This window comes from Amblyomma maculatum, chromosome 1, assembly GCF_055883805.1.
Source record: "Amblyomma maculatum isolate TAMU_Amacu chromosome 1, ASM5588380v1, whole genome shotgun sequence".
In the NCBI taxonomy this organism is placed as follows: domain Eukaryota; kingdom Metazoa; phylum Arthropoda; class Arachnida; order Ixodida; family Ixodidae; genus Amblyomma; species Amblyomma maculatum.
Genome location: NC_139344.1, coordinates 170,148,438 through 170,175,032, shown reverse-complemented (window position 1 = coordinate 170,175,032; position 26,595 = coordinate 170,148,438). Strand labels below are relative to the sequence as shown.

At 46.8% G+C, this 26,595-nt stretch overlaps 1 protein-coding gene across 3 annotated transcripts in view; it reads right to left on the bottom strand.

Annotated features, from left to right (window-relative positions):
• LOC146204848 (protein NDNF-like) overlaps nt 1-26,595 on the bottom strand; it is a 169,558-nt gene that overhangs the window by 9,917 nt on the left and 133,046 nt on the right. For all 3 annotated transcript variants that reach the window (XM_084589562.1, XM_084589564.1, XM_084589563.1), the window contains one exon: nt 22,035-22,162. In XM_084589562.1, coding sequence (XP_084445688.1) covers nt 22,035-22,162 — 128 coding nt within the window. The remainder of the gene's footprint in view (nt 1-22,034; nt 22,163-26,595) is intronic.

Genomic DNA, 26,595 nt, shown 5'->3' with positions numbered 1-26,595 from the left:
GATCCTGAATCGGCGCCAAAAGATCGGTTTCGTTGTCCACGCTCACGGATATTGCGCCATTCACATGTCAGGGCTGTAAGAGAACCAGTCAGAAGCGACCGCAGTTTAGTTCTTCGCACGCAGGCCTAAGTCAGAATTTTTCAAAAATGGGTATTAGCGAGTTTTACAGTAGCCTGGCCTTATCAGTTTATTTATTTATTTATTTATTTATTTATTCAGATACCCTAAAGGCCCGCTGGGGGCATTACATAGGGGGGAGGGGGGGGGGGACATAAGCCAGCATACAGTTCTTTGTTAAACAAACAATCAATCAAACAAACAACAGCAACAAAAAAACAAAACAGAGCAATGGTGACGGTGAAGTAGCACTCATAAACAACACACCCAGAGATAATATAGTATTATATCCTTGAAATTGAATATAATGCAATGACGGTGAAAATTCACGCAAAAGAAAGAAAACAGCGGGAGGAAAAGAGAGGGCAGAGTGGTCCAATATATTCACCGAAAGTGTAATGATTCAAGGGAGGCTTGTAATGCTGACTGAAATAAAGATGATTCTGTTATCGTGGCAATTCTGGGCGGCAGTTCATTCCATTCTTTTATTAATAAGAATAATGGTGGATGTTTGTACTTTTCCGTTCGGACAAAAACGGGGTTAACTTTATGGGCATGATCAACGCGATGTGACGTATGAGGGGGTGCAAAAATATGCGACCGGGTGAACGGAGTGCTACTATGATAAGGTGTATGAAAATACAATAAACGGGTGATTTTTCTGCGCACTCATAGGGATGGCATGTTGAGTGTTTCCTTCAGAGATATCGTGAATATATCGTGAACGCTTTGATATCGTGTACAGGATGATAAGATGAATCGAGCAGCTTTATTTTGGACGGATTCAAGAATGTTAGTTAGGGTGATTTGATAAGGGTGCCAAATTATTGATGCATATTCCAGAGAAGGACGTACAAGGAAATTATAAGCTTCAAGTCTAGTGTCCCTGTCGGCGAGATATAAGCGACGCTTCAGAAAGCCAAGTTTCTTTTGTGCTTAAGAAGCAATTTGCTCTATGTGGTCAGTCCATGTTAATGTAGAATTTAGGTAGACGCCGAGGTACGTAATCGAGGAGACCGAGCCTATTAAACCATTATTTATAGTGTAAATATTGGGAGAAGACTTTGAACCTATGAAAATCTTTATATGTTTAGTCTTTTCTGCATTAATTTGCATCTGCCATTTGTAGCACCACGCCGTTAGCTCGTCTAGGTCAAATTGCAAAGTAAGTATGTCGTTAGGGCTGCTTATATCTCTGTAGATTATACAATCATCGGCAAAAAGCCGAACTGTAGAAGTAATTTCATCAGCTATAGTATTACTGTATATTAAGAATAAAAGCGGGCCTATTACCGAACCCCCCGCCGGGGTGGCGCAGTGGTTACGACGCTCGACTACTGTTCCCAAGGACGTGGGATCGAATCCCGGCCTCGGCGGCAGCTTTTCGATGGAGGCGAAAAGCAAGGCGCCCGTGTACTGTGCGATGTCAGCGCACGTTAAAGAACCCCAGGTGGTCGAAATTTCCGGAGCTCTCCACCACGGCGTCTCTCATAGCCTGAGTAGCTTTGGGACGTTAAACCCCACAAACCAAACCAAACCTATTACCGAACCTTGACGGACACCAGACCTGACTGGTGCTGGACAGGAAATACTACCGTTCAGTTTAACCGCCTGAATACGATTGGTGAGGAATGCTTCGAGCCATCCTATTGTTTTATTATCTAACTCCAGATTGCGTATTTTCCTTAGTAATCGTTTACGAGGTACATAGTCAAAATCCTTTGAAAAATCTATAAAGATACCATCCACATAATGAATCAGATGCAATGAAGTGTGAATGTCTGTTACTAGTTCGTAAAGTTGTGTCTGGCATGAAAGCTTCGGACGAAAACCGTGCTGATTGTTTATCAGCAAATTATTTTGATTGAGGTGGGCCATAATGTGGGTGTAAAGAATGTGCTCGAGCAGTTTACAACTGATTGAAGTTAGCAAAATAGGCCGGTAGTGGTTGAAAAGTGTATTATCGCCAGATTTAGGTATTGATAGAACATAGGCTAATTTCCAATCGTCAGGGACCCATGCGGACGGAATCAATTGATTGCTGAAGTATAAGGGAAAGTAGCTGAAAACTCACTTGTTAGCTTTAAAAGTTTAGCACTCACGCGATCGGGCCCTGGGCTAGTCTCCAACGGTAGACGGTCCATAGCGCATTGCACGCCATGTGCGGTGATTATAATGGACGGGTATGCTAACGGGATGCTTAGCCTGGGGAGCGTAAGGGAATCGGAGATTGGATGTTCTTGTGTGAATACGCTGGCAAAGTGCCTGTTAAAGTGTTCGGCGCACTCGTCTGGTGGTAGTATACGTTGCCATCTGTACCTGTCATGGCTGGAATCAATTGATTTTGCTTAGGATTTACTATATTCCAGAACTTCTTAGGATCTGTTCCTAAAAGATTCGGGAGAGTGCAATTAAAATATTTCTTCTTCGCATCAGCAACTGGTTTTTCGAAATTTCCTTGTATTTCTGCCAATCGTCATGGGCATTTGACCGACTAGCGTTTCTATACGCTCTCTTCTTCCTGTTTATGTGCCTTACAATATCCCGAGAGAACCACGGGTCGCTTTTTGGGGAAGGGGGAATAGCGTGTCGTTAGTGCGCATGCGCAAAATTCTTCCCTGCGTCACCCTATGCGCTCTAGCCACTGAATTTCTGGTATTGTGATATTATCATGGGGAGTCATCAGAAATTATTCCCAAAGGCAACGCGCATATTGTATGGTGCTCTTCAGTCAGACCGATTTCCATTGACTGTTTTGAATCAGGGTAAAAACTCTTGATGAATTTCTGCATTAACATGTCTGAAGAAAAAGCAAAAGTCATGAAGAACGAAGACATCACAGCAGTATCACTTTCAAGTACCACCCGAGACGCATTTTTCAAATTACCATGCATTAAGGACGCACAGCAGCTAACAGAATAACTTTCCTGTTAATCCGTTTTCGGGCTTTCACGAAGCGTGCAGAAATAATTTGCGCCGGTCATTTTTCAAAGCATTAAATCACTTGATTTGTACATGCCAGGCACTGCACACATGACTTCATTTTTTTTTTTTTTTATTGTGCGCACTGACAACTACCGTCTAACACTGCTCTTATTGAGAGTGTATATATAAGAATGAGCCCGAGGAGTATGAGCGTAACAGTCTGTGTGCCCTGTATTTGTACGGCATTGTGATGCCATAAACTATATTCTCGAACGGAATTGTTACTTGCTCCTTTCAGAGGGTCGATGGAAGCTGTTTGCTCGAGTGACCGGAACAGTTATTTTCCTAATGGTCTGTACTGACGCTTATCACTAAAACTACCGACCTCATATTTCGCCAATGTTAGTTTGTGCGAAGCCCTTTGAACCTCAATATCAAATAAAACAATTCATGGCCGCGATCAGGTTCCGATCCCGCGGCAGCGAAAACATATAAGCTTCACCGCAAAGAACACTACGTCATCACCGCAGCCGAACACTCCGCCTATTTAACTGCCATTCTCTGGCGTTGTGCTTTCTATGTCGTCTTTTCATCAACTTCCTATCGCATGCAGTAAATCCAAACTGATTCATTATAAGATGTATTAAGCAGACCCAATATTTTGTAACGCGCTGCCTCTGAAGTCACCTCTCACCGATTTCGCATTTCTTTGTCTGAAGCCCGCTGGACATTGACAACCCAGCATCGAACCGAAACAGAAGTGAGAAGCGAAGTGCTATATAGTGCACAATTAACCCGCATTAGGCATCATCGCACTAAAACGTCCATTATTTTCGTCTCTCTCTCTCTCTCTCTCTTTGTACGTGTACGTGCTTCTGTATGTGTGTAAAACTGTTATATCGTTTACGTTCATTGTTAACTTTTGATAACATTTCCTTCTGCAAGGACAAGCGCGCCACCTGCAATTGACTACCATTTGTGCGTTACTTACAGATAAATCGAATGCTAAACATGGCGAAAAGCGAAGGCAAAACCTAAGCGGCTTTTTCAACGCACAAGAGTGCCACATTTATTTCTGAGAAAAAAAAAAAAAAGCGTATTCGCCACCGAAAACAACAACGACCGAAAAGAGTGTGTTAAAATAAGCGCCAAAAAAGAGCCAGCCAGTAAAACCAAAGAAAAAAAAACAACTGCAAAGTCCAACCTTTGCATATACGTTAAACTATTTGCCTTCTGTTTCTAACCGCACGAGCAGTTCGCCTATGGGTACAAAACACGGGTATAATAATGCCCGCATAATAAAAAGAAGTCTACAACACAGGGAAGACTGACGATAAGGAAGAAGGCTGTGGTACACGGGGTTCAAAGTCATGGAGTCACACATGGGCTACTATGAAAGCAATAATGGAGGGCTACAACGCACAACACACAGGTGCATTTTGCGTCTCGCTTCCGCTGAAACGCAGCTGTCGCGTTCGGGTTCGAACCCGCTCCTTTGGACCCCGGCAGCCGAGCGCCCTCACGACTGAGCCATCGTGGAGGGCAAGAAGGAAGGTGGCAACTGGGGAATATAGAAAGCAAGAAACAAACGAACAAATGGAAAAGTTCGAAATAAATAAATAAATAAAAACGAGAAAGAGAGCAAAATCATGCAGAGTTTTTAGATCGGTGCAGTCGAGAGCAAAAGGTTTAGCTGTGACGCGTTTCCGGAAGGGTAGCAAATATATCTCAGCGCCGCCGTTAGGAACACGCCGATAACAAAAGCGCCTGGCGTACGTGTTCGCAAAGAACGGCAGCCGCGCAGGGCGATTTTCGTCCCTTCGGTGACGTCATTGTGCTAATCTTATTTTACTAGCGACTGTACTACCTCCACAAAACCCAGAGATGATCCAATCAAGCCAATAGCTGATCTGGTGTCTTTAAAAAAAAATAATAATAACAATAATAATAATAATATCAATAATAAACAAAAAAAAGAAAAAGAAAGAACGCGGATGTGCCGGAGATTTCATATACTATTCCATGCTTCCATGAGAAAGAAAGTATTGGCGAGAGCAGGTATGGGGCCAGGAAATATGCTCACTCGCGTTATTACGACAAGGATGCCAGGGTTGATAATTATTAAACCAATATCTTGAAAAGTTCCGCACAACTGCTTCTTCAAGGCCTCAAAATTACACCCGCAAAACTGATATGGAAAAGAAAAGCTACAGCGATCGTTTGTCGCACCAACCGGGTGATTCATCGCGCCAGGTGCACAGTACAGTTTGCACGAGTATTGCAGGCCTTGTTCTCCTCTACGCGAACGTTTCGTCCGTCTTGAGTGGCCACCGTAGCGTGATGCACAGCAGCGCCTTCGAAATGATGAAGTTTAAACACAGGCTTCGCGGTCGGCGAACCCAGCGTGAAACCAGAAGCATGCATTCATTTTCTCTCTTTACTGCTAGTTTGTCATTTGGTGGAATAAATGGTGTCAGCCAATCGGTCTCTTCTCCGCCGAGATCTTGGCATACGCTGCCCCCCTGTCTGCGTTGTGTGCTCTTCGGGGTTTGTTTGCTTCAGTCTGCGCATAAACACTGTCTGACGGCTTGTGAAACGGGAACACTCGCCACCGATCGGACCGCGTCTTGTCTCAAGTTTGTTTTAACGAGGGAGGCTAAACCTTTACGGCTGGAAGATTGAGTAACGTAGTGACAGGGGAGCGGTTCCTCGCAGTGAGGCGCGGGAAACGGCACACATGCACGGTGCGCGGCGGATACACTGTGGCTGTAGACAAAGAAATGGCTCGGGAATGCATCGATACAAGCGTATCACGCGAGAGTACCTCACGCACGAGGAGTGCTTGCTCTCTCTCGATATGTGCTCTCAAAAGCTTTTCTTTCTTTTCGCTGTAGTCAGAAACTCATTCAGTAGTTATTGCATCGCCAACTTAATTTTCGCGTGAAAGGATGCAAAAATGAAATCCACACGTGGCAATAATTACCCACGGCGAATCGATAAGCCTTGTATCGAAGCGTTGCCATTGAAGATTTGTATGCGAAGGACGCCACCACGTGCTGGGCATTAAAGTGGAGTTACGAAGACTGGACAGCCCCAATACTAACGCCAAGCGCAAGCTTAGTGCCCTGCTAGATTTCATGTGGGAGTCTGGCGCCCTCAACCTCACCTAACCCACTCCCTTCCCCCCTAGGCCTCAGGTCAACCTCATAAATAAAGGTTTTTGAATGAATTGAAGTAGCAAGAAAGGGTTAAATTTTTGTCACTTTGCAGGACTATTTTAAATTATTAGTTGCGAAATTGCGTCAGTAGCTTCAATGGCTTGATGGTTGCGCACGCACCCGTGACTAATCTATTTTGCTGATTTTTCGTCATTTTATACTCCTGCCCATGCACTGCCTTGTTTTGCCTACAGGGGCCCTTGTATCGTGCTAAAGTGGTTCACCAAATGTCCATTTGTCGGTTCTCGGGCTGCATCTTGCTTCATTTTATTGTCGACGTTCCTCTTCGCAATGCATGCAACCCACTGCCTGCCCAAAAGGTACCGCGTCAGCATTTCATGCTAGGCAGTCCCACAGGTTTTCATTTTCTACGCACGCACGCGCACTTTTACCCACACATACCATTTCTCTCTTGAAGAGGAATATCGCTAGGAAGTTTCGGTTGGCGCCTTTCAGGTGTCATCACGATACGAAATGACAGTGTCAGAAAAAGAGAAACACGCACACCAAGGTTCGACATCAAACTGAACCTTTAAAAAGACAAAACATATACACTTACGCTACAAAACGTAATTGCGAAATAAATAAAACGACAATAATGAAAATGCATAGAGCGACCGTCTTGTCACAGTCTTCCAGCAATTAACTGGCGTTGGCAGCACTCCCTCCAGAGTCAGCAGGACGACGCGTGTGGCCAATAAGCAGAACTTACTCGACGATGGACGTGGTAAGTCATAGTTCACAACGTGGCGCACGCCGCCACGTGGAAGCTTTTGCCGGCCGTCGTGTTCACCACGATCACTAGGCAAAGCCCATCGGTGTCTTCTGCTGCGATGGCAAACAGCGTTCACTTGGTCAATGGAACACCGAATGCAGGGCGACCACGCTTACTTCGTCCACGACCAACGCAGACTGGACATCGCAGTCGTCGCCGGACTTCAGAGCAAGCAGCTGCTTGGCCAGGGCCCCCGTGGCCGTCAGGATGCAACTGCAGCAGAAGTGGGGTGCCTGGCCGTTCTTTGCAGTCGTGCCGCCGTAGACGATCGCAGCCTTCCGTGTGGAGTCGTGGGCGCACTTGTGCGCGCAATCGGAACTCGGTACAGTAGGCTCGTGCATTGGCGATGACGACACAAAGTACCAACGGCCCCGCGAGGCAACGGCGCTCAGTCCTGTGAAGGCAGCCGTCATGTTGGACTCGGTCTGGGTGGCCTGGGTACAAGTCGTGAGCCGGAGGACTTCACAGCGTGGTTATGAACAAACGTGGACTAGACGTATCGGGCGCGCCGCAGGCTTCGGAGAAGCGAGGAAGACTGCCTGCCGTCCAGAACGCTCCGAATTCCTTCCGAAGTGAGCTGTGCCAGTGCTCGCGATGAATGCACACGTCATCTGGCAGCCCTGGCGACACCTTTGTGGAGATTGCAAGGGTTCTTTCGGCACGTGCCTGATGTGCATGATATGCAATTAGGTAATAGCCACTTGACGCAAACGCCACATTTTTTGGTAGTGTGTGGTAAATAAAATTAGATTTTATCTGCATATTCATTTTCGTCTTTATCGCAGCCAGCTGCTGCAGTTCTGTATTGTGAGTCTTCATTCTCTTTATCCTCACTAGGTAGAGTTTTCATTTCCGAAGGTATTTTGACAGGACGCAGCGCCGACTGGCTCAAATCGCATTTAGGGCATATTGTGTACCTTCAGAAATACGCGTTGATACCATGATATTTCGCTGAATTTGATACGCTTAACGGGCGCCAGCATTGGGTCAGTGAAGCATATTTAACAGATGCGGGAGACCAACACTACCTGTGTTGATAGGAAGAAAAAAACTCCGAAACAGGCGGAACGGTTTCACACGTTATGACCATTTTTCTTTTTTTTTTGTTTTTTTGTTTAGATAGCTTTAGACACTATTACGAAGAGTTACGGAAAAAGTACTGCCAAATCATATTCTACGACGAAACTGGCCAAGAACAGATTTTCTCGGATCTATTTCTCTTCACAGTAACACGAGATAGAAGCTTGTCAGGAAATAGGGTCCTATACTATATCTGGAATACTTGCTTTGTTATCTTTATAGTCTTCGTTTATCGCAGTGTTTGTTCATTGTCGATTTTCTCTTGTAATTTGTCAAGCCGTCTTTTGTCACTATCGTGTCTGGCGTTTTTGTTTTATTTTTTTATTGTGTTCGATTAGTGTTCTATTATTATGCACTGTAATTGGGACTGCTAGCCATACATATTCAATTCTTGTAGAAGAAAGCGAACTTCTTGAACGTATTCCTCAATCATACACTGACACACGTACTTCACGGGTTGACCGGCCCAACTTTTAACTGTGTTGTCAAACCTCATAGAGGGACGACGGGTAAGAGTAAAGGGGATCCCGCGCCTCTGGTGACCGTGAAGGCAGGGGTTTGTGAGTGTGTGACTCAAGAAACAAGGATTCATGGTTCGATTTTCATTCCACCCATGTACATCTCAAACGAGCCACTTGAGTTAACAGCTACTGCCAACACGGCCATGTCATGTGATCTCGAGACGTCACACAACCAGTCAGTGTCCCTGACCATGTCACCTGCAATGGCAAATGGCATGCCCGAAAACACGCCTGCCGTGGCGTGGCGGCAAGGTCGTTGTTTTTCGCTCAACGCCGACCAGGCCGACGCCGTGTTTGTGGAGAACGTGACCTTCATGGCTGTCGTTTTAACAAGGAACGTACAAAGACACGATATCTACTGTTTCCGCTCTTGCGCCAAATGGCGAGCTCTTCACCAGCGTCCATAGATCGAATATACCGCCCCGAGTTCAGAGACTCTTATCATTGCCCGTTTCCAATGACATTGTTTGACACCGGTAACTGCATAGAATCTATGCAGTTTAATGTTTACTGCTTCTGAAGCACTACCTTCTTGACATGCGATGCTGAGTTGAAGATGTCACTTCGATTTTAACAAAGCCTTGAGTCTTGCGATTTCGTTTTGCGCGTTTCGTTTTGATGAGCGTGCTCTCGTGTCATATGAAGCTTTCCATGAAAATATGAATTTCGGTTGCCATATTTCCCAGATTTTTGATATAGTCCGCCTCAAGAAAAGGGGCGACGCACTTTGGCCACCGGTGCTCCTCATGCCATTGTAGATGAATGAGGGCTTCTGTTGAAGGCACAGCGGCACGTCTCATCGGCGACCTCTTCGTCGAACGCGAAACGAAATCCTTTCGGATGCTCCCTTTTCTTAGAAAAGAGGCAGAAGTGCGATAGCGCGAGCAACGAGCTGTAAGGGGGTCGAGGCTAAACGAACCATTGCCCTCGTTCTTGTGCGGTAGCATGCAAAAACTAGCGCAGCAGTGACGATGGTTCATCGCCCCGGTGGAGACTATATCGAACCGTAATGCGCTCTTTCAATTCCATCACTCAGTAAGGAACTTCAATCCATAAGCAAATGTATTGCGACGACTGCGTGTCTTGTGTCGTCTTATAAATCTGGGAAGGCGGCTGTGAATATTTTTAGCATTAAATATTTTTAGCTCCCATTGTCGGTGTGCAGGGGCCGGGTTACCTTGGCGCCAGAACAAAATGTGAACACGGAGCCGAACCTAAACGAACATTGGCAAAAGTTTCTATCCCCCCATATGCCTACGTGCTGTGTCATGCCCAGAAATGTTTGAGATTTTCTGCGAAAGAGTTCCTGAACCTAATTTTTAACGCATATTATATAGCTGCACGATAACACTTAATATGTCCGCAGACGCGCTCTCGGAATACTTCTAGTTTTTTTTTTTTTTTTTTTTGCTATTAATGATCGAAAACGTGTCCCAATGGTTTTCTGTAACGTCTGACTTACGTTTTTCTTTTTTTTTTTTTTTTTTTTTTAGTGCCCAGGACAAAACTCTGAAGGAAAATTTTGCTATTCATTGGGAGCTAATAGTATACGCTTCCATCAATGTGTGAATAACAGTATCTTGCAATATCCCACAGTTGCCTCAAAATGAATGGTGTCCCAGCATCATGTACTTGAAAAGCGCCGTCTATCGTGAGAGGCTCACGCACAGTCCTGGTGGCGCTTGATAAGCGAGGCTAATCTAGTTCACTGTGGCCAGGCGTCGTTACGTAATGGGCGCACTAGCAAATCGAAAAGTCTAAAGCACACGTCCCGTGACGCCACCCATCAGCACAGCCAGTAACCATTTCGAATTGGTCACTTTTTCTAGTCATGGCTGTTACAAGCGATTTTAGTAGCACCTACTGGCAGCATCTGCATCTTCTTCGGCACGTGGCAAGCGCTGGTCGTGCGCGTTTCCATACATAAAAACCAGCTGAAAAAGTCGAACGCACTGCGAAGAAAAGTCTAGGCCAAGATTTTTTCGATGTAATGTTGATTGGATCCCACAGGTTTCGTACCTGCGGCTTGCTTATTCTTCCAATAGGAATGAGCAACAGCCTGATATATCGCCACAGTAAAGGTTGTGCGACCGTGAGGCCGTTTACAACGAAAATCAAACTAGTTCCCAGAATGAGTCTGGCGTTTGCCCTACTAAGGACGCAGAAAATAGATGGGAGAACCCGCATTTAGGACAAACTCCGTTTTTTGCGTTGAAGTTAGTAGTCACGGTTCTAAAGATAAAGTTATATACTTAAAAATGCCTTCAGTTAAGCGATTAAAATGCGAAAAGACTCCGTCTACGGGCAAAACCCACAAACCGCCAGGAGGAGGCGTATTTGTTTCTTCATGTTTCTTCCATCTCAGGATGACGAGCTTTCGCTTTTCTTGACACGCCTCGTTCATACGGGAACGCGCGTCTTCGACGTCAAAACCTCAGCAACAACACAAGTACGCAGCACTGGCGCGTGCGTGGGACGCGGTTCCCACACACAGTGCGCTTGATAAACGTCGACACATGTCAGGCGACCACAGCTGCAATTTATCAACATGGATTGGAGCGTAGACAACGGTTCCATCCTATCGTCGAATCTCCCTTATGAAACAAGAACAAACGGCACGTCCCCCTAGCTGAGGTCTTTCTTTTCTCGTTCGCAGTTCACAAGCCACCCGGCACGGCCGAGGAGAGTCGCATGACGCGCCTCGTTATCGGAACAGCTGCCAAAATTGTGTTCGACGCACCTCCTCGCGGCGTCGCTTTTGAAGTGCGCGGGCAACGGGGGCAGCCGCTCTGTCGTGCTTTCGTAGGCGGCACGCAGGGCCGCAAAGACAGCGAACGAAACTCATAATAACAAAGGCGGCACACATAGACTCACTCGAACACCCGCACTCCATCACCCACACACTGGCGTGAACGCACCAATGTGCGCGTGTTATGCAATTAACTTATTTGCCTCTGCTATTTACGCCACTTGCGCAGCGAAAGCTTTTGCTTTACGTATACAGCAGCTCTCTACACCCTCGCACATACAGCACACTTGCCTTTAGTGATAATAGACTTTCTTATAAATGATAATATAGTCTCGTTAGGTTCCAGAAGCGGATATTACAACCCCAGCATAGCCTCATGTATTAAAACCAACACTGTAGCCATTTCTTCGTCTATATGCTCCCTGTGCTGCAGCTGCCATGACTTTTTGACCTGATCATTGCGCTTGCCTTCTTAACAGCTCGAAAACACCGGCAAATAAATGTTTTATGAGATATGACGCGTTGGTTTATGCTTTCTTTATTGGAGCAGTCTAAAAAAAAAATCTTGCTAAGGGGTTCATGAAACAGCAGTTACCAGAGAAGAGCGAGGTTTGAAGTGCGACCTAAATGCTGTATAACAAAAGTGCGGTCTGCACTACGCCACATCGCACTACAGGCTTCAAAGTTACATCTAAGTGAAATAATACAAGCGGGGATATTGAAAAGGATTGTCATTATCTGACTATTTAAAATACTGTTCGGCGTTTTTAAAAGATAAATTCCCGATCAGGATGCCTGAGTAGTTTTCTTTCAGTTGCCGTGCAAAATTTCTATTTTGCAGTAAGCTAGTTGGATAGCTTATATACCGTGCATAAAAGCAAGAAAGGCTGCTTCGACAGACGAGTAAAAGAATAGAGGACCCTTAATTTCCGCCTTGACGGAGTTAATGGCTCCCGTTTGCTGGCACCCCTTGCGGATCCTCGGTTGCGTATATATGCACTTTGGTACTCACTTAGTCAGTAACCTTTTAATTTGTGCCTCTATTATCCCGCGCATGCGCGACGGCATACAGTCGTCTCGTAACACACACATTATGTGAAAGACCACCAGACTTAGATACAAAGCCCCGCTCAAGCCTAGCCATACGGACGTGCCTGCGTAGCCCACGGATAGCGTGTCTAACTGGGGTCGGCTGGATTCCAATCTCATCCTCGCATCTCAAAGGCAAAGCCCGAGTTGGCAGCGCCTGTCAAACTCGGCCGTGTCATGCGGTCTCGTGACGTCACATACCCGACGACCAATAATTTTTCGCCCGCAACACCGACGCTGGATTTCCTCGAGGACGACGCCTCTGACGATGACGCGTGAAAATAAAATCCAGTCCGAAGTGGGCCACCAGAGAGACCCAAATTTACGAAGTAAACCTGATTTGTTTGTTTGCGCTTTGCCCTAGCCGACTTTCGTTTAACTGAATCCTGTTCGATCTCCTTAGGACCTAATTCGATTGTGTAGAACAGCGCGAAAAAAAAAAAAAAGACAGGGACGAAGGAAGACAACAAGACAGCGCTCGTCTTGTTGTCTTCCTTCGTCCCTGTCGTTTTTTTCGCGCTGTTCTACACAATGGATTACCAACATGCCCAAGCCTCTGTTTTGACCTAATTCGACACCTTCGAGGAGGTAGCCCCTGCGCAATTAAGCTCCAAGCAGTACAGAATTGTAGGGCTAAGCGCTTCAGAGCGTGAGCGCGCACCTTTCACGTTTATTTGTACGCGAGGTATACACGCGGTCACCTCTCAGAGTTTGATTTCCGAGCGACCGCGTGTTCACCGCCGGCCGGAGAAAGGAGAATGAGTGCGCAATGCAGTTTGACCGCGTGTTCGACCACCCACTCAACAAGAACCGCGCGTGTTCAGAAGCAGCAAGAACCTTACGCAACTCCGCCATTGTTGCGCCGCAAAGCTGAGGCCTTCACGAGAGCGCGTTGCGGTTTTGCCTGCGCAGCCCGTTCAGGGTAATTGCCGGTTGACTTATTACTTTTCCCCCTGCGCCCTTTGTTTACTCCGCAGGAGCTTTCTGGCGGGCGTCGAGCCCGTCGCTGCCTTGCTACCACTGCTCCAGCGCGGGACCGGGCAAGGAAGACCCTCGTCGGAGCCTTCTGTACGAGCTCCTCCTCAGACCTGAGCCGCGACGACAAACGCAGCGCCTATTTCGGCGCAGCGTCCCCGCGCCCAGCCACAGGGTTCACGGCCGCCACACCGGCGGCGGCAGCAGCAGCAGGAGGCGCGCATTGAAGGAAGGAGCACGGAAGAAGGGTCGCGCACGCGTCGGGGTTGACCGCCCGAAATAGATGGCGTCTTGCGTCCCCCTCCTCATCGCGCTTCCTTGCGGGCGCGCTCTTCAGCAGCTTCTAATTGCCGTAGAAATGCGCCTACTCGGCACTGGCTGGGCGGACATCAATTCCATCACGGCGACGTTACCGCCGGCTCGGAACATATTTATAGAGCGAACGGCACTCCGCGCCGTTAGTTCGCCCATCAGTCATGCTGAGGCGACGTCAAGCACACGGGACACCATGATCGTCTCGATCAAATTCATCTTTGGGACACGGGCGCGCCACCGATGAACGCGCGTGCGGGTCCAGGAAGCGACCGAGCGTGGTTCCGCAGTCGTGAACGCTTGCCTTGGAATCAGCTACAAGTAGACTCGGAGGTTTTTATATCCAACTAAAATTTGGCACATACTCCGTTTTGGCGTCTCCGGACTAGACAGATTGTCAGCGGTGCTTCGATCTTCCAATTTGTGGAAATTAAGCGTCACCGTTCGTAAGCTCACTACTTTTTTTTTTATTTGAGTTTACAAAGTGTCACTTAGAAACAAACAAACAAAAAGAAATCGCGACAAGCACCTATAAAGGCGAGGAGCGCATGCATGCTTAAAAAAAAAAAAAAAAAAAGTTGTCATAGTAGAGCACTGGACTGAGATGCTGAATCGGAGGTCCTCATTTACCGACTGCTCATCCCAGCGGCTACATTTCCATTCAAGTGGAATAAAAAAAGAGCAATTGCATTGATCTCGGCGCATGTTAAGAGACTGGGACCTAAATAAAGATATTTGGAGGCACTTCACGAAGCCATCATTCTGCCTTCATTTCTTGTCTCGGGAAAATACAGGATAGGTGTAAAGCCTAACGTTACGAAGGACGCCGAGAAAAGCGCTATCTGATAGAAACTGCGCAATATCGACCTACAGGCGACCATCCCTTGTGGCTTTTCCGTCCATGGCGCTGACCCCATCCTATGGATACAAACAAAACAGTGACCGAGTCTCGAATATCACACAAGCGTATATGCAGGTGTTTATATTCATGCTGAAACTGTTCTCGTTATTGGCACTCTATTACTTAGCCATCATTAAGGTGCGGATCCACTATTCCAGTCTTCCTACTTAGAGCATTCCAATAAGGTCTCTTGTCTGTTTATATACTCGTGTCTTTTTGCTGATCTCTACTCGAATCAAAACTGCGTTACACTGAACGGTATTGTTTATTTTTCGCAGCTTGTTTATCGTCTGTTAGTCGTGCATTTAGCTAAGAAGTATGCAGCGATTATTCCAGATACTGTTGAGGTAGCTAAGAATGCCATGGTTTTAGGTATCGTTTTGACAACTGTCGAACCGGCACTGCTGGCAACCATAGCGAGCCTTTGGAGTAGGCGGCGGCGGAACTCTGACGTCACGCACATCGCATATGTAGCTACTGCGCATGCGCAAAGCGCGCAGCCAGGCTGAAGAGTTGGCAGCAGCGGGGCACAACTCTGACGTCACGCGCGGCGCACCTGTTGCTGGGCGCATGCGTAGTAGCAGCTCTGGCTCCGCCCGGCGACCTTGGCTTTACATGGCGTAGTGAAGCTTCCGCTTCAATAATAATTCTAGGTCTTCAGACAGAACAAGAGCAGGTAATGACAAATCTCCAACGATCAATCTTGGTTTTATGGTTCGGCGAATCTGAGCACTTCATGTGTCCTTGCCCCTCAATCGTACCTTCTCAGTCACTGCGCGACAACACTCGTGTACATGGCATTATGTCACATAGTATTCAGTCCAACGTTTATGGGTATCCCCCAATGTGGAATGGAATTTGTAATAGGGAGAGATTTCTCAATGGCATCCACCTAAGTGGAGCCATAAGTTCGAACTTTGCACTGTCAGCTTTTCAAAAAGTCATCAGCGGGCGTTGCGTTACCACTGAAATTCGGCCACGCCTACAGCGTAACCACCCCGTGCAAAAGAAAGAAAGAAGGAAAGAATAATTTTTTCATGCCCCTTACCATGTTTTTGTGATTTTTCTTTTTTTCGTTTCAGATAGTGATGAGGCATCACTTGGTCCGTGGCTGAAAACTCCCCATTGGCATTAACCGCCAGTGTACGTTACATAATTAAATGCTGTAAAACAATTGACGTCCGCTGCATCTGCCAGTTAATTCCTTCTAGAGAACGTTCTCTTTGTAATTTGGCGTCCTATTTTCAGGAATTTTCGTTGCAGTTAATCGTTAATTTTAATTTTCGAAAGACAAACATGAGCGCGGCGACATCCTGCCTCTATTCAACGAGAGTGATGCCAAGCCGTTTGGGACACAAGCAGTGCTCCATGCTGCGGATGCACCCAGAAATTTTATAACATATGCGTATGCACCAACTGCAACGAACTCTCACGATGTCAGCGTGCACATCTGAAGCTACACAAGATATGCTAATGCGGCGTTAAACCAATTGATGCTCAGCTCTGTGATTCACTCTAGAAACGAAAAGTCGGCCCGATGAGGAAGAGGATAAAGAGGACGACATATTAGATTATAAAGTGCCTGACTAGTATATATGCTGTGCGACTATAGTGTGCAGTGTGGCGGCAGTTTCCTATAGGGAGCGGTGGCGCCGTTTGCAATGACTGCCACCATTCGCCGATTAAATGCGCTACGCACAGTGAGTGTGCTAAAACATCATCATCATTATTATCATTGCAAATCAAGCATGAAGATTTTTTCAATTTTTTGTTTATATGTTTGCCTTGGCCTGTTCCAAAACTTTGATTTGTCGCTACAAACGGGAACGGCCATACTAGCCTCAGCAAACAACCTCGCGTAGCAGAGGATTTCGAATAGCAGACAATACCGTTTAGCGTTTCTTGCGTTGCTGTGTGCAAGAGTTTCGCTGGTGCATGTTAGTCCCATGGTGTGTCATACGTTTATTGCGTTCATATTGTGACAGTGAATACTTATCGGAATATCACATCGCAAGACTGTCCAGGTAAAGCGACCTTGCAAAGGACGGGCATGTTTTGTATCAATATGCTGGAGTGGATACCGCCCAAGCAGCGAAAACGTTACTTTGTTCATGACCCCGGTTGACCCTGCACGACTTGCAAAGCAGGAAAAGGCATCAAGCTGGCAGGTAAACTACATACACATACGAAGGGGGGTATCGAATTCCACTGAGAGCGCCTCGACCGACTTCTCGTCAAACACGCACACTCCTAAAGCCGTTGCAAAAACCTCTAGCACACTGCCAGTCGGTAGCGCCCCTATGCGGCAGCGGCAGTCGCCAAACCAGCCTGCAAAACTGCGTGATGCTGGCTGGTTTGGCGACCAAGGCCTATGTGGCACCGAGGGGATTCAGAACGATATAAAAAGCTCAGCAAGAACGAGGAAGCAGCTTGGAGGCAGTTGCAAGTGATGGGCACCTTTCCGAACCTAGCCACAATGAATAGTTTCCTGACTGGCTTAAACGGCAGCAAATGTAGGGCATGTGGAAAGCGGGTGACCCTAGCCCATATGATGTGGACATGCGCTCAATAGACAGCTGTGGTGGATAGTTAGGAGTCACGGGAGATTTTGCTACGCAGCCAGGACCTCGAAGAGCAACAAAACACCATCAGACAAGCATTCGAAGCCGCCATGTCCCAAGGGATCTCGGCCGTCTGATAAGGACGGGAGAGCAAGGCCGCCCTCCTGATAATTGATCTGATATAATAAAGTTTTTCTATGTTATACTATGCTAAACCAGCCGGCATATTCTACGCACTGTACTAGTGCTGTGCAACAAAGTTCATTTTGGACCATGCGCAAAAAGACTGGCAAGCTGTGACGGGCAGTAAATATCGTGCAGACAAGTTTCATGCGAAATGTAGACGTCTTACAACATAACTAGAACAGCGACTAAATTCGGTTATACTGGCTACTATATGATAATGGAAACATAAGAGCTATTATAAATAAGGGACAAAACACAAAAAATTGATAGAAAAAAAAATGAAAAGCATGTATTTCTGGCAATCATGTTCAGTTAATCTGCATGAACTGCAGGCGACAATGAAATTGCAGAAATGTTTAACCACTATCCAGACGATAATAAAATATTGAGTGCAGTTTTTATATCTCAAATAGTTTTCGCTTTAAATACTGATGATTTGCTGCAAGAGTACAAACATATTGGTCTGACAACTATGAAAGCAGAAAAATCTAATCACTATTGTATAACTGGTGACAATATTTAATGCCCCTTTTTGTTTACTTGCAAAAGTTAAATTTTGAAGCAGATTTAAATACTTATTTCATATAAAGCTACCAGATATAAGTTGCAGCGCTAAAGAAATGCAGCCACCACCGATAGGCGTTGAAATGCAAGAGCGTAGGCTGTTATCCATCGCGATCTCATTTCACATAGACCTCGCCGAGACAAATCGTTTGATACCCCCCGTGCGTGCCCACGACCAGTGGTTCGCCAAATACGCACCCCCGTGCAAATGTGTATTTTGATCATTTCTGACCCCCCCCCCCCCCCCCCCAAAGGTGGATGGTGCGACTCCCTCATCAAAATAAGAGTAGATTTAGACTTGCAGTTTTACCCGTACGAACCCAACTAATCGGTAGACACCACTCCTATGGTCTCTCTACCACCATCTATAGGGTCACAATTTTAGCGTAATGACATATTTATATTAATATATAAATTTGAGCGCACTGCCGATCGGCGTGGTGTTGGGCTACTGAACCGGAGTACCCGGGTTCGATACCGACCGCGGCGGCCACTTTTCTATGGAGGCGAAACGCAAAGGCGTTCGTCTGCTTTGCGATGTCGGTGCACGTTAAAGATTCCCAGATGGTCGAAATTATTCCGGAGCCCTCCACTACGGCACCTCTTTCTCTCTTTCTTCTTTGACTCCCACCTCCCTCCCTTCCTTTACGGTGCAGTTCAGGTGTCTACCGAGAAATGTGACAGATACATGTTCCTTTCCTTTACTCTAAACCAATTTAACAATACATCGCCACGGCTGCCGGAAGCTACATCCCCATTACGGTTTCAACGACCAGAGGTCGTCGGTACGACTACACGTCACACATTTTAAAGCTCGACTCGACTACCAGTTTTTTTTGCATTAAGCCAACTAATTGTTTAGCACCAGTCCGAACCTCGGACCTTAGTGTGGACGCCATCTTGGATTGCTAAGGTGGCACACCACCATGATGAACACTGCATCGAATTTAGAGAAATTTCGGCCCGGATAAACCAACAGAAATCGCCAAACGTGACGGGGCGAGGGAGCCAAACAAGCCTGCAGCTATAGAGAACCGACCGGAGGACAAAATGATGAAAAAAGAGAGATTCTACAATGCATAGGCCGCCACGAATCCATGAGGGAGTTTCGAAATTATATATATATATATATATATATATATATATATATATATATATATATATATATATATATATATATATATTATTTACACCTAAACACATGTTCCTAGATAGACGCTCGCAGCGACAGACAGGCAATATCTATGGCCTAATGCTACGTAAGGTATACATTAAATAGTAAAATTTTCATTCCCGTCAAGGTTATTTGTAAATTTTCGCTTGCGACTCGTCTAGAAACGCGTTTTCAAAAAGATAATGTTCAGTGTGACAGAGTTAAAGGCCCCGTTCTTCAAAAAATCGAGCTTTGTCGGCGTCGTGAGCGAAATGTCGCGAGCGATGCTCCGACAGTTGGCAGGTGTCAGACACGAGATTATCCAACGAATTCTGCGACGTCACGAGTCTACACTACATGGCAGGATCTGCCAACTCTGGTACTCTGTTGAGATGGGAAGACTTGGATAACACTGCTCCCGTTCGTACGGCTGGCTTCAAGCGGGGCATTATATATCTATGTCGAGCGGTCTCTCACGCGATGTGGTACTTTGGGAGTGTATGCTAATGAGGTGTATACCAAAGGTACAAACACAGCAATCAGTGAATAAGCGAGTGGTAAAGTGCCCGTTAGGCGAACAATAACCCTCAAGAGAAGCCGGCAAACGGGAGCCATCAACTCTGTCGCGGCATACCCTTAAAGGCGGAGCTTAAGCGACACCCCCCTTCCCCCCCCCCCTTGAATTTTTTGTTTCAGAAGGGAAGAGTCCGCAAAAAAAAAAAAATATGATCATAATGCTGAGGAACGGTTGGCGATAAACAGTCTTGAAGCGCAGTACAGACCTGTAACGTTTTGAACATTAGCACCACTATATGTCCGCCAAGGGATAATAATTAACAGCGGTGAAAGAAAAATATGCATTCGAAAAAAAAAAAAAAAGGCCGAAAAGACTTTAAAACACTGAATACCATAGACACGCTAGATGCAGGCACAAAATACTCCTGCTTCAAGGTTGCCTTTCGCAACATTTGTTATGAAAGGCAGGCTGGAGCGCTCAGTGACCGCATAATAATATTCAGTCCGGTATTTATGACATTACCGTCATCCATAGGTTTTCACATTGCCTCCCGTATACGAATTTTGGCCTTTCGAGAAAAATGTTTTACCGTGCAAACGCTGAATACACCAGAATGAGGCCAGACTAACAGGCAAAGAACTTTTCGCAGGAGACAACTGAGTGAATTTATAGGCATTGCGTAAATGGATTCTCCCCCCCCCCCCCCCCCCCCCCTTTCTTGCTACGGTCGCAAGAAAAGTTGAAACTCGTAATTTATGCATACGCCCAGCAGAACACTGTTGAAGTGGCTGAGCATGGTATGTTTTCCTGCTGGCATTGTTATTGTCCACAGTTTCGGAACCAAGCATCTGCGCGCTTTTTGAAAAGGGTTTTTCCTCGTCGCAGTTTTTATGCTGCGCTCTGGGATTTTCATTTAAATTTCAATGCTCAAAGGCACACAGCACGACGAGCCTGGAAGTGCATAGAGCGCTGATAAGTGGCACGCCGAAGCGGCGAAGATTCATTTCGAACTCTTTGTTGATAAAACGTGCCTAGAGGTCCGAACCCGCAGCCAGCGCAAGCTGCCAGAGAGCGCATGGGAAACGTCGAACCGGAACAGGCCGATGGCTATTTGAAGAAGGCTAGCCTCGGTTAGTGTACACAGCGCATCAGCAAAAGCTGGACGCCTCATAATTAAATCGCTCAACGCGGTCACTCACAATCGCGCGCAGGACTCCTGCGCCCAAGCACACCAAGACACCTGGAAGGAAAATATATTCAGATAAGCCACATGGCAGCGTTCGTCTGAAGTTGTGAGCCCTAAGCCTGCACGTATGAGGACGTTTGGTGACGTGTGCTGACTGTGGCGTCGCGATTGTGCCTTGCACATTCTTAAGGCTCAAAAATTTGCCCAGCTGCTTAACGGTTAGTTGTTCAAGCGCTGACATACTAAACTTCACGATCTAAAGGTTCTCTGTGCGGTTGCAAGAATGGTACGTATTGCGTGACAGCATCTACACCTCTGGCAATTCACTCCAGCCCCAAATGCCCCGCACTGACTTGAAATACGACAGGTGTCTGAGTGCTCTGATGAAATATGCAATTACACGTCTGCCACAGTTATCACTGAACGAAACGAGCTAGCTTTAAGAACAAAATGAAGGAAAATTTTAATCAGTTATATCGCGGAACACACATGCAAAAACAAAGTGCAAAAGAGAAAAACGAAGTGAATTAAGAAAAAAAAAAGTCCACCCTCTACACAACTCTGTCGTCATTCTGCTCCCTGTCGTTGTTCAACATATTGAGGTAAACGCTACCTTGTACTGTAGCATAACGGCAGTGGAATGTCTGGAGATGCAAATGGCCAACACCAGCAAAACCAGAACAAAACGTGCACCCCCCCGTTTCCCTCACACTGGCAGGGAGCCAGCACCCTGGATGGGAATGCACTTTCACACGTGGGACATCCCACTGCGATCTTTCGAGCTGCGCAAGATTCCTTGCGGCGTTCACTGATCTCACCTGACGGTCTGCCAGGGGATAGGAGAGTCGCAGTACTCGTGGTGCTGTATGCATTTTGTTTCACTACCTCGCAGCATGCAAATTTCACTTTAAATGGACCGCCTGCCCTCCCCGGAAACCAAAAACAGACTCTCTTCCGAAAGGTTGATCGACCCACGCAGGAAACGTCTCTTTCAGTGGAGGCCTGGCGCCGGGCAGGTGGCTTGCTGCTGCGTGTGGCATAAGGCGACGCTGCCGACTATCGCGGCGACTAACACGAATTACAACGTCTTACGACGACCACTCGGCGGTAGCCGGGTTCCGGTGGAGTGGGAAACAAGTTCGGCGCAGCCACGCACCTCGCAGGCGTGTGAGCACCTCCGTGCGCGGTATGTCGCGGCGACCCACCATTGGACTCCTCGGAGTAGTCGGACGGCGCCAGGGGCTTCCGGAAGATGTGCCACTCGATAGGCGCCGAGCAGGGGCTCGCTGTCAGCAGAAGCGAATTGCGCTCCTTCTCCACCAGGAAGAACACTCTGCGAAGTGGGAAGGGAAAAGAAAGCAGAATACAGCTGAGCAAATGGATTGTGGGCTGGCTGCCGGCGTACGCTGCGGCGTGACGCGACGGTGCAGTTTACTAGCTCTAAAACGCGCATCAGAGCCCATTACCGGGGACAGCGTCTCCGCAAAGAGCCGCTGGGAGGAGAGCACACCGCCGCCAGGCAGCTTCGATAGTGGCGTCCTCCTCAAGTGCGCGGCGCCATGGCGGAAGATGAATTTCAACTCGACGCGGCGAAATCACCGATCACAGCGACATGCACGACTGTAATGCACGCCGCGTCTTACTGTTCATGGCTGCCCACGCGCGGCGTTACGTACCAACATGCACGATGGAGCTGGCACGAATGTCTGTTATTCTGTGTTGCTTCTTGCTGCCTTCAGACGAAGGTGGCGCTTACCACGGCCGCTCTCGAGCGGCCGTGCGCTTATTCTAAGCTGGCGTGTTATGTGTAGGCTCTTTTTACTAGTGCACGCGCATCTATTGTGCCACGCTTATTTTTGTTTCCGAGTGTACGAGTTGGGTGTACACATTAATGATCTCTGAGCGACGTTGCTTACACGATGTAGGGGGCACTCCGTGCGTTAGTCATGTCCTGAACAATTACAATGACTTCAATCTGAAATATTTACAGTAGTTACTCACCCTGTCAAAAATGCGCGAAAAAAAAAATGCGTTCTTTAGTAGATACACATTTTTTTCGCTATGCTGTATTTTTTGTAATGCTTTGCTGTATATTTCTGTCCCCACAATTAAGGAGTGCTACACTATAGAAGATTCTGTGTTGCTACAAAAATATGGGTTGTTACAACAGGTTCGCGCTCCCAAATGCTACTTAAGACTCCTTGACACACAGAAGGTTTTCTGCTATGTTTTTCGATAGTAAAGCGCCAGTCCACGTCATACAGTGTACACGTTAGCTGCAGTAATAAGAAATGGGGTGCTCCGAGCAGCGTTCGTAGGCGGATATAGAGAATCGAGCTTAACGAAGATGGAAATTGCATGAAGCTTAGCGTCCAGCGCTCTGCCCCCCCCCCCCCCCCCCTCCTTTTATTTTCCCGGAAAAGAAAAAAAAGCTTTCTTGAAGATTAAAATACCATTTCGGTCAATCCGCGTGAGTTCGAAGTGTCTTAGTCACAGCCACATGATTTTATGGGCATCAAGGCGCATTTCCTTCACCATTAAATTACACCCATTGTAGCCATTTCATCCTTCGCTTCCCAGCATCACCTCCGACGTCGAACATAATTCACTCCGACGGGGAAGCAATTTGTATGGATTTAGCTTGCCTTGCAACACTAGCGAACGGTATAGACAAGCGTCAGCCCGTGACGTCAGTGGAGATACGGCGGCGCTGGCGACAGTAGTGACTTTCGTGGTGTAGGCAAAAGCATGGGCAGTCTGCATTGGATGCGCGGCGCTTTCTGCGTTTTCGAGCATAATTCTCCATATTCCTGCCATGTGTGATGCGGTTTGTTGCGCCACCAAGGCACAAAAAAGAAAATGGTACCTGTTTTCGCTTGTTTCTTGCGGTCAGATAAAGATGAGAGCGAATGACAGAGGCGTTGAGCGCAACAATTGTAGACCCTTCGGCGACAGAATCCCTTGGCAGCTAACGTGCGCTGCACTGAAACGCGATCAGTTCGTTTGCAACTCTTAATTGTCTTGATTGCTTTTCGACCATACGACGAATAGCGCAATAACAAACGCCTGCAGTTTGTGCACGTTTTTGATATATTCCGTGTGCGTATGATCTTAATCGAACGCAGCTAGGAAACCGCGCTGTGAGTTCCATTCATCTGAAGTATACTGCTCCTGCATATTTTCTTACTGAAAAGGACGCAAAAGCTGCTGCGAAGGTAACTGCAGTTACCTTGAGTGGTCATTCTAGCGCGATATTGCCGAAATAAGCCCAGAGTTGTGAAGCAGACTTTCTCTGTTATCACTTTCCCGAATTTCGAGTGACTCTACATCAACATTTCTAGACATCTAGTGAACATCGCTAGGATCCGGACAAAGTAAAACAGCGCTATTTCTCGCAGTATTAAATTTTCTTTTTGAAGGTCACTAAGATCATAATGAACGAATTAAACACGTACAACCAGCTGTGATCGAGCAAGATATTTAATTATGGTATGTACAGTACATGTAACTAAGTGGAATTGGCTATGAGGGATGAAAAATAACCAGAATGAGATGACGCGCACTTGAATAAAAAAATTCTCAAAATATTAAATAATGCTCAGCAGATCGCGCAAATTGCGCTGGAAGCGATAGTGAACATAGTGGAGAACATTGCATTTGCGCTAATAGAAAAAAAAACAAAATTAGAGCATTATTACGGGCCTTTGTTGGTTGGTTGGTTTGTGGGGTTTAACGTCCCAAAGCAACTCAGGCTATGAGAGACGCCGTAGTGGAGGACTCCGGAAATTTCGACCACCTGGGGTTCTTTAACGTGCACTGACATCGCACAGCACACGGACGCCTTGCTTTTCGCCTCCACCGAAAAGCTGCCGCCGAGGCCGGGATTCGATCCCGCGTCCTTGGGAACAGTAGTCGAGCGTCGTAACCACTGCGCCACCCCGGCGGGGATTACGGGCCTTTGTGTATATATTAACCTGTGAATGACCCTGGCTACGTCTATGCACTGAACAGACGTCAAACATCTTTTTATCGAGCAGAATAAAACAAGTTGGCAGCGCGCACTATAGGCGAATGTTACGAAGAACTAGAAGATTGAGTTGTCCTTATTCAAAAAACTTCTATGACTTAAGTTGCAGGTACAATTTGCTAGAAGTATATTCCTAGTTCAATATAGTTACCGGCAATATTGTTCTTTAAAGTGTAAAGGTGCTTGGAGCAGCAGAAAACGTATACCCATCAAAATAGTCGTCATATGAAAAGCACACTTCCAATCATTCATATTATATCATCGTACTTGCATGGGCTGACAATAGGCCCGGAAGTTGGACAGTGTTGACTATATACTAGTTTTTCTTATACATTGCGATTTCTCGTTTTCATATAATTAAATCAGTCACTAGTCCAACGTTGCTACAGTCGCCCACCGTAGCCGCGCGCTGTTGAGGCCACGGAGAAGGAAGTCAATGCAGCGCTTTTCGCCAGGCAATTCCAGCTGTAATCGATTAGTAAAGTGCTGAACTACTCTCCAGGCACAGACCAAACTGTTTCTACGCACAAGCAAAGCTTGCGCTTCAGAATACTTGCACGCGCGAACTGGTTTCGAAGGCATTGTCGCTTGGCGCAGTGTAGGCACGCTGCGCTTTTGCCTACACTCAATGTCGCTGCCGATCGCAGCGCCACCTTTGTTTACAAACATGACGCTTGCCTATATGCAGTTCAAACAGCCGGCATGCTCTTGTCAACACTGAGTAAAATTGCCTAAAACAGAACACTGACAGTAAAAAGCTCACTCGAAATAATTCCCGCGAGTGCCATGTCTATTTACGGGTCTTAAAAATAAATAAATCGTAAGCGGCGCGTTTTACCTGAAATGGGCATTAGCTTTGTCATTTCCAGCCACGATGCACTTAGAGCTGGACCATTGAACAGCGCAAAAACGAGGACGACGAAGAAATTTGACAAGCGCTCATTTTCCGCGCTAGTTAATGGTCTAAGACTAATAATCGACTAGCTCCATACCAAGTAATTAATCTTGCTTGATGCTCCTAAATCAGATTTACACATGTGATCGTACGAATCATATGAATGAGTGAAGTGGAAGACCGGGCCTCCGCAAGCGCATACGGCTGAACTAGAGGGGCAGATTGGTTCGATGCGCGAAGCTGTACAAACTCGAGCTGTGTCGTACCCAAAAAAACCGGTCCGTGTGAGCCGCTTCTGCAGTGTACTGCTTTGCTAAAACGCCACTGTTTTTCCCGAGAACGGCAAGATTTCGCGAGCCGCTAATCAGATTAAACTTCATTTGCTCTCAGCATGCGCGTCTCGCGCGCTGCAGAGCAGCGAACGCCTCGCCACCAAGGTTTCCTCGGCGGCGCAAACGATTATACGTACCGCAAGTCTCACGATTTCTCGAGACATTGTACGGCGACATGCTTAGGCTTTCAGGCTCCGAGGCTGAACGCGCTCCCGACCGCCTTCCGCGCTGCGATCTATGCGGCCAGAGATACGCGCCACGCTGAGGTCGTTTTTTATTGGAGCTCGTGCGGACGTGCGTGGCCTCCTAAAGGGGTCTTTTCGTATGCACGCGGTATACAACTTTCCCCGTGTACGCACGGTGTAACCGAGAGCGTTCTCTCTCTTTTTGTTTTCCTCTCTCTGTCGTTTTCGCTCTTTGCATATTTCGTTCAGTTTGTATCCCGTCAACTTCCTCCCCACTCTTGGCTTTTTCACCCGTTGTCTCGCCCTCGTATCTCCTCGTATCGTAGA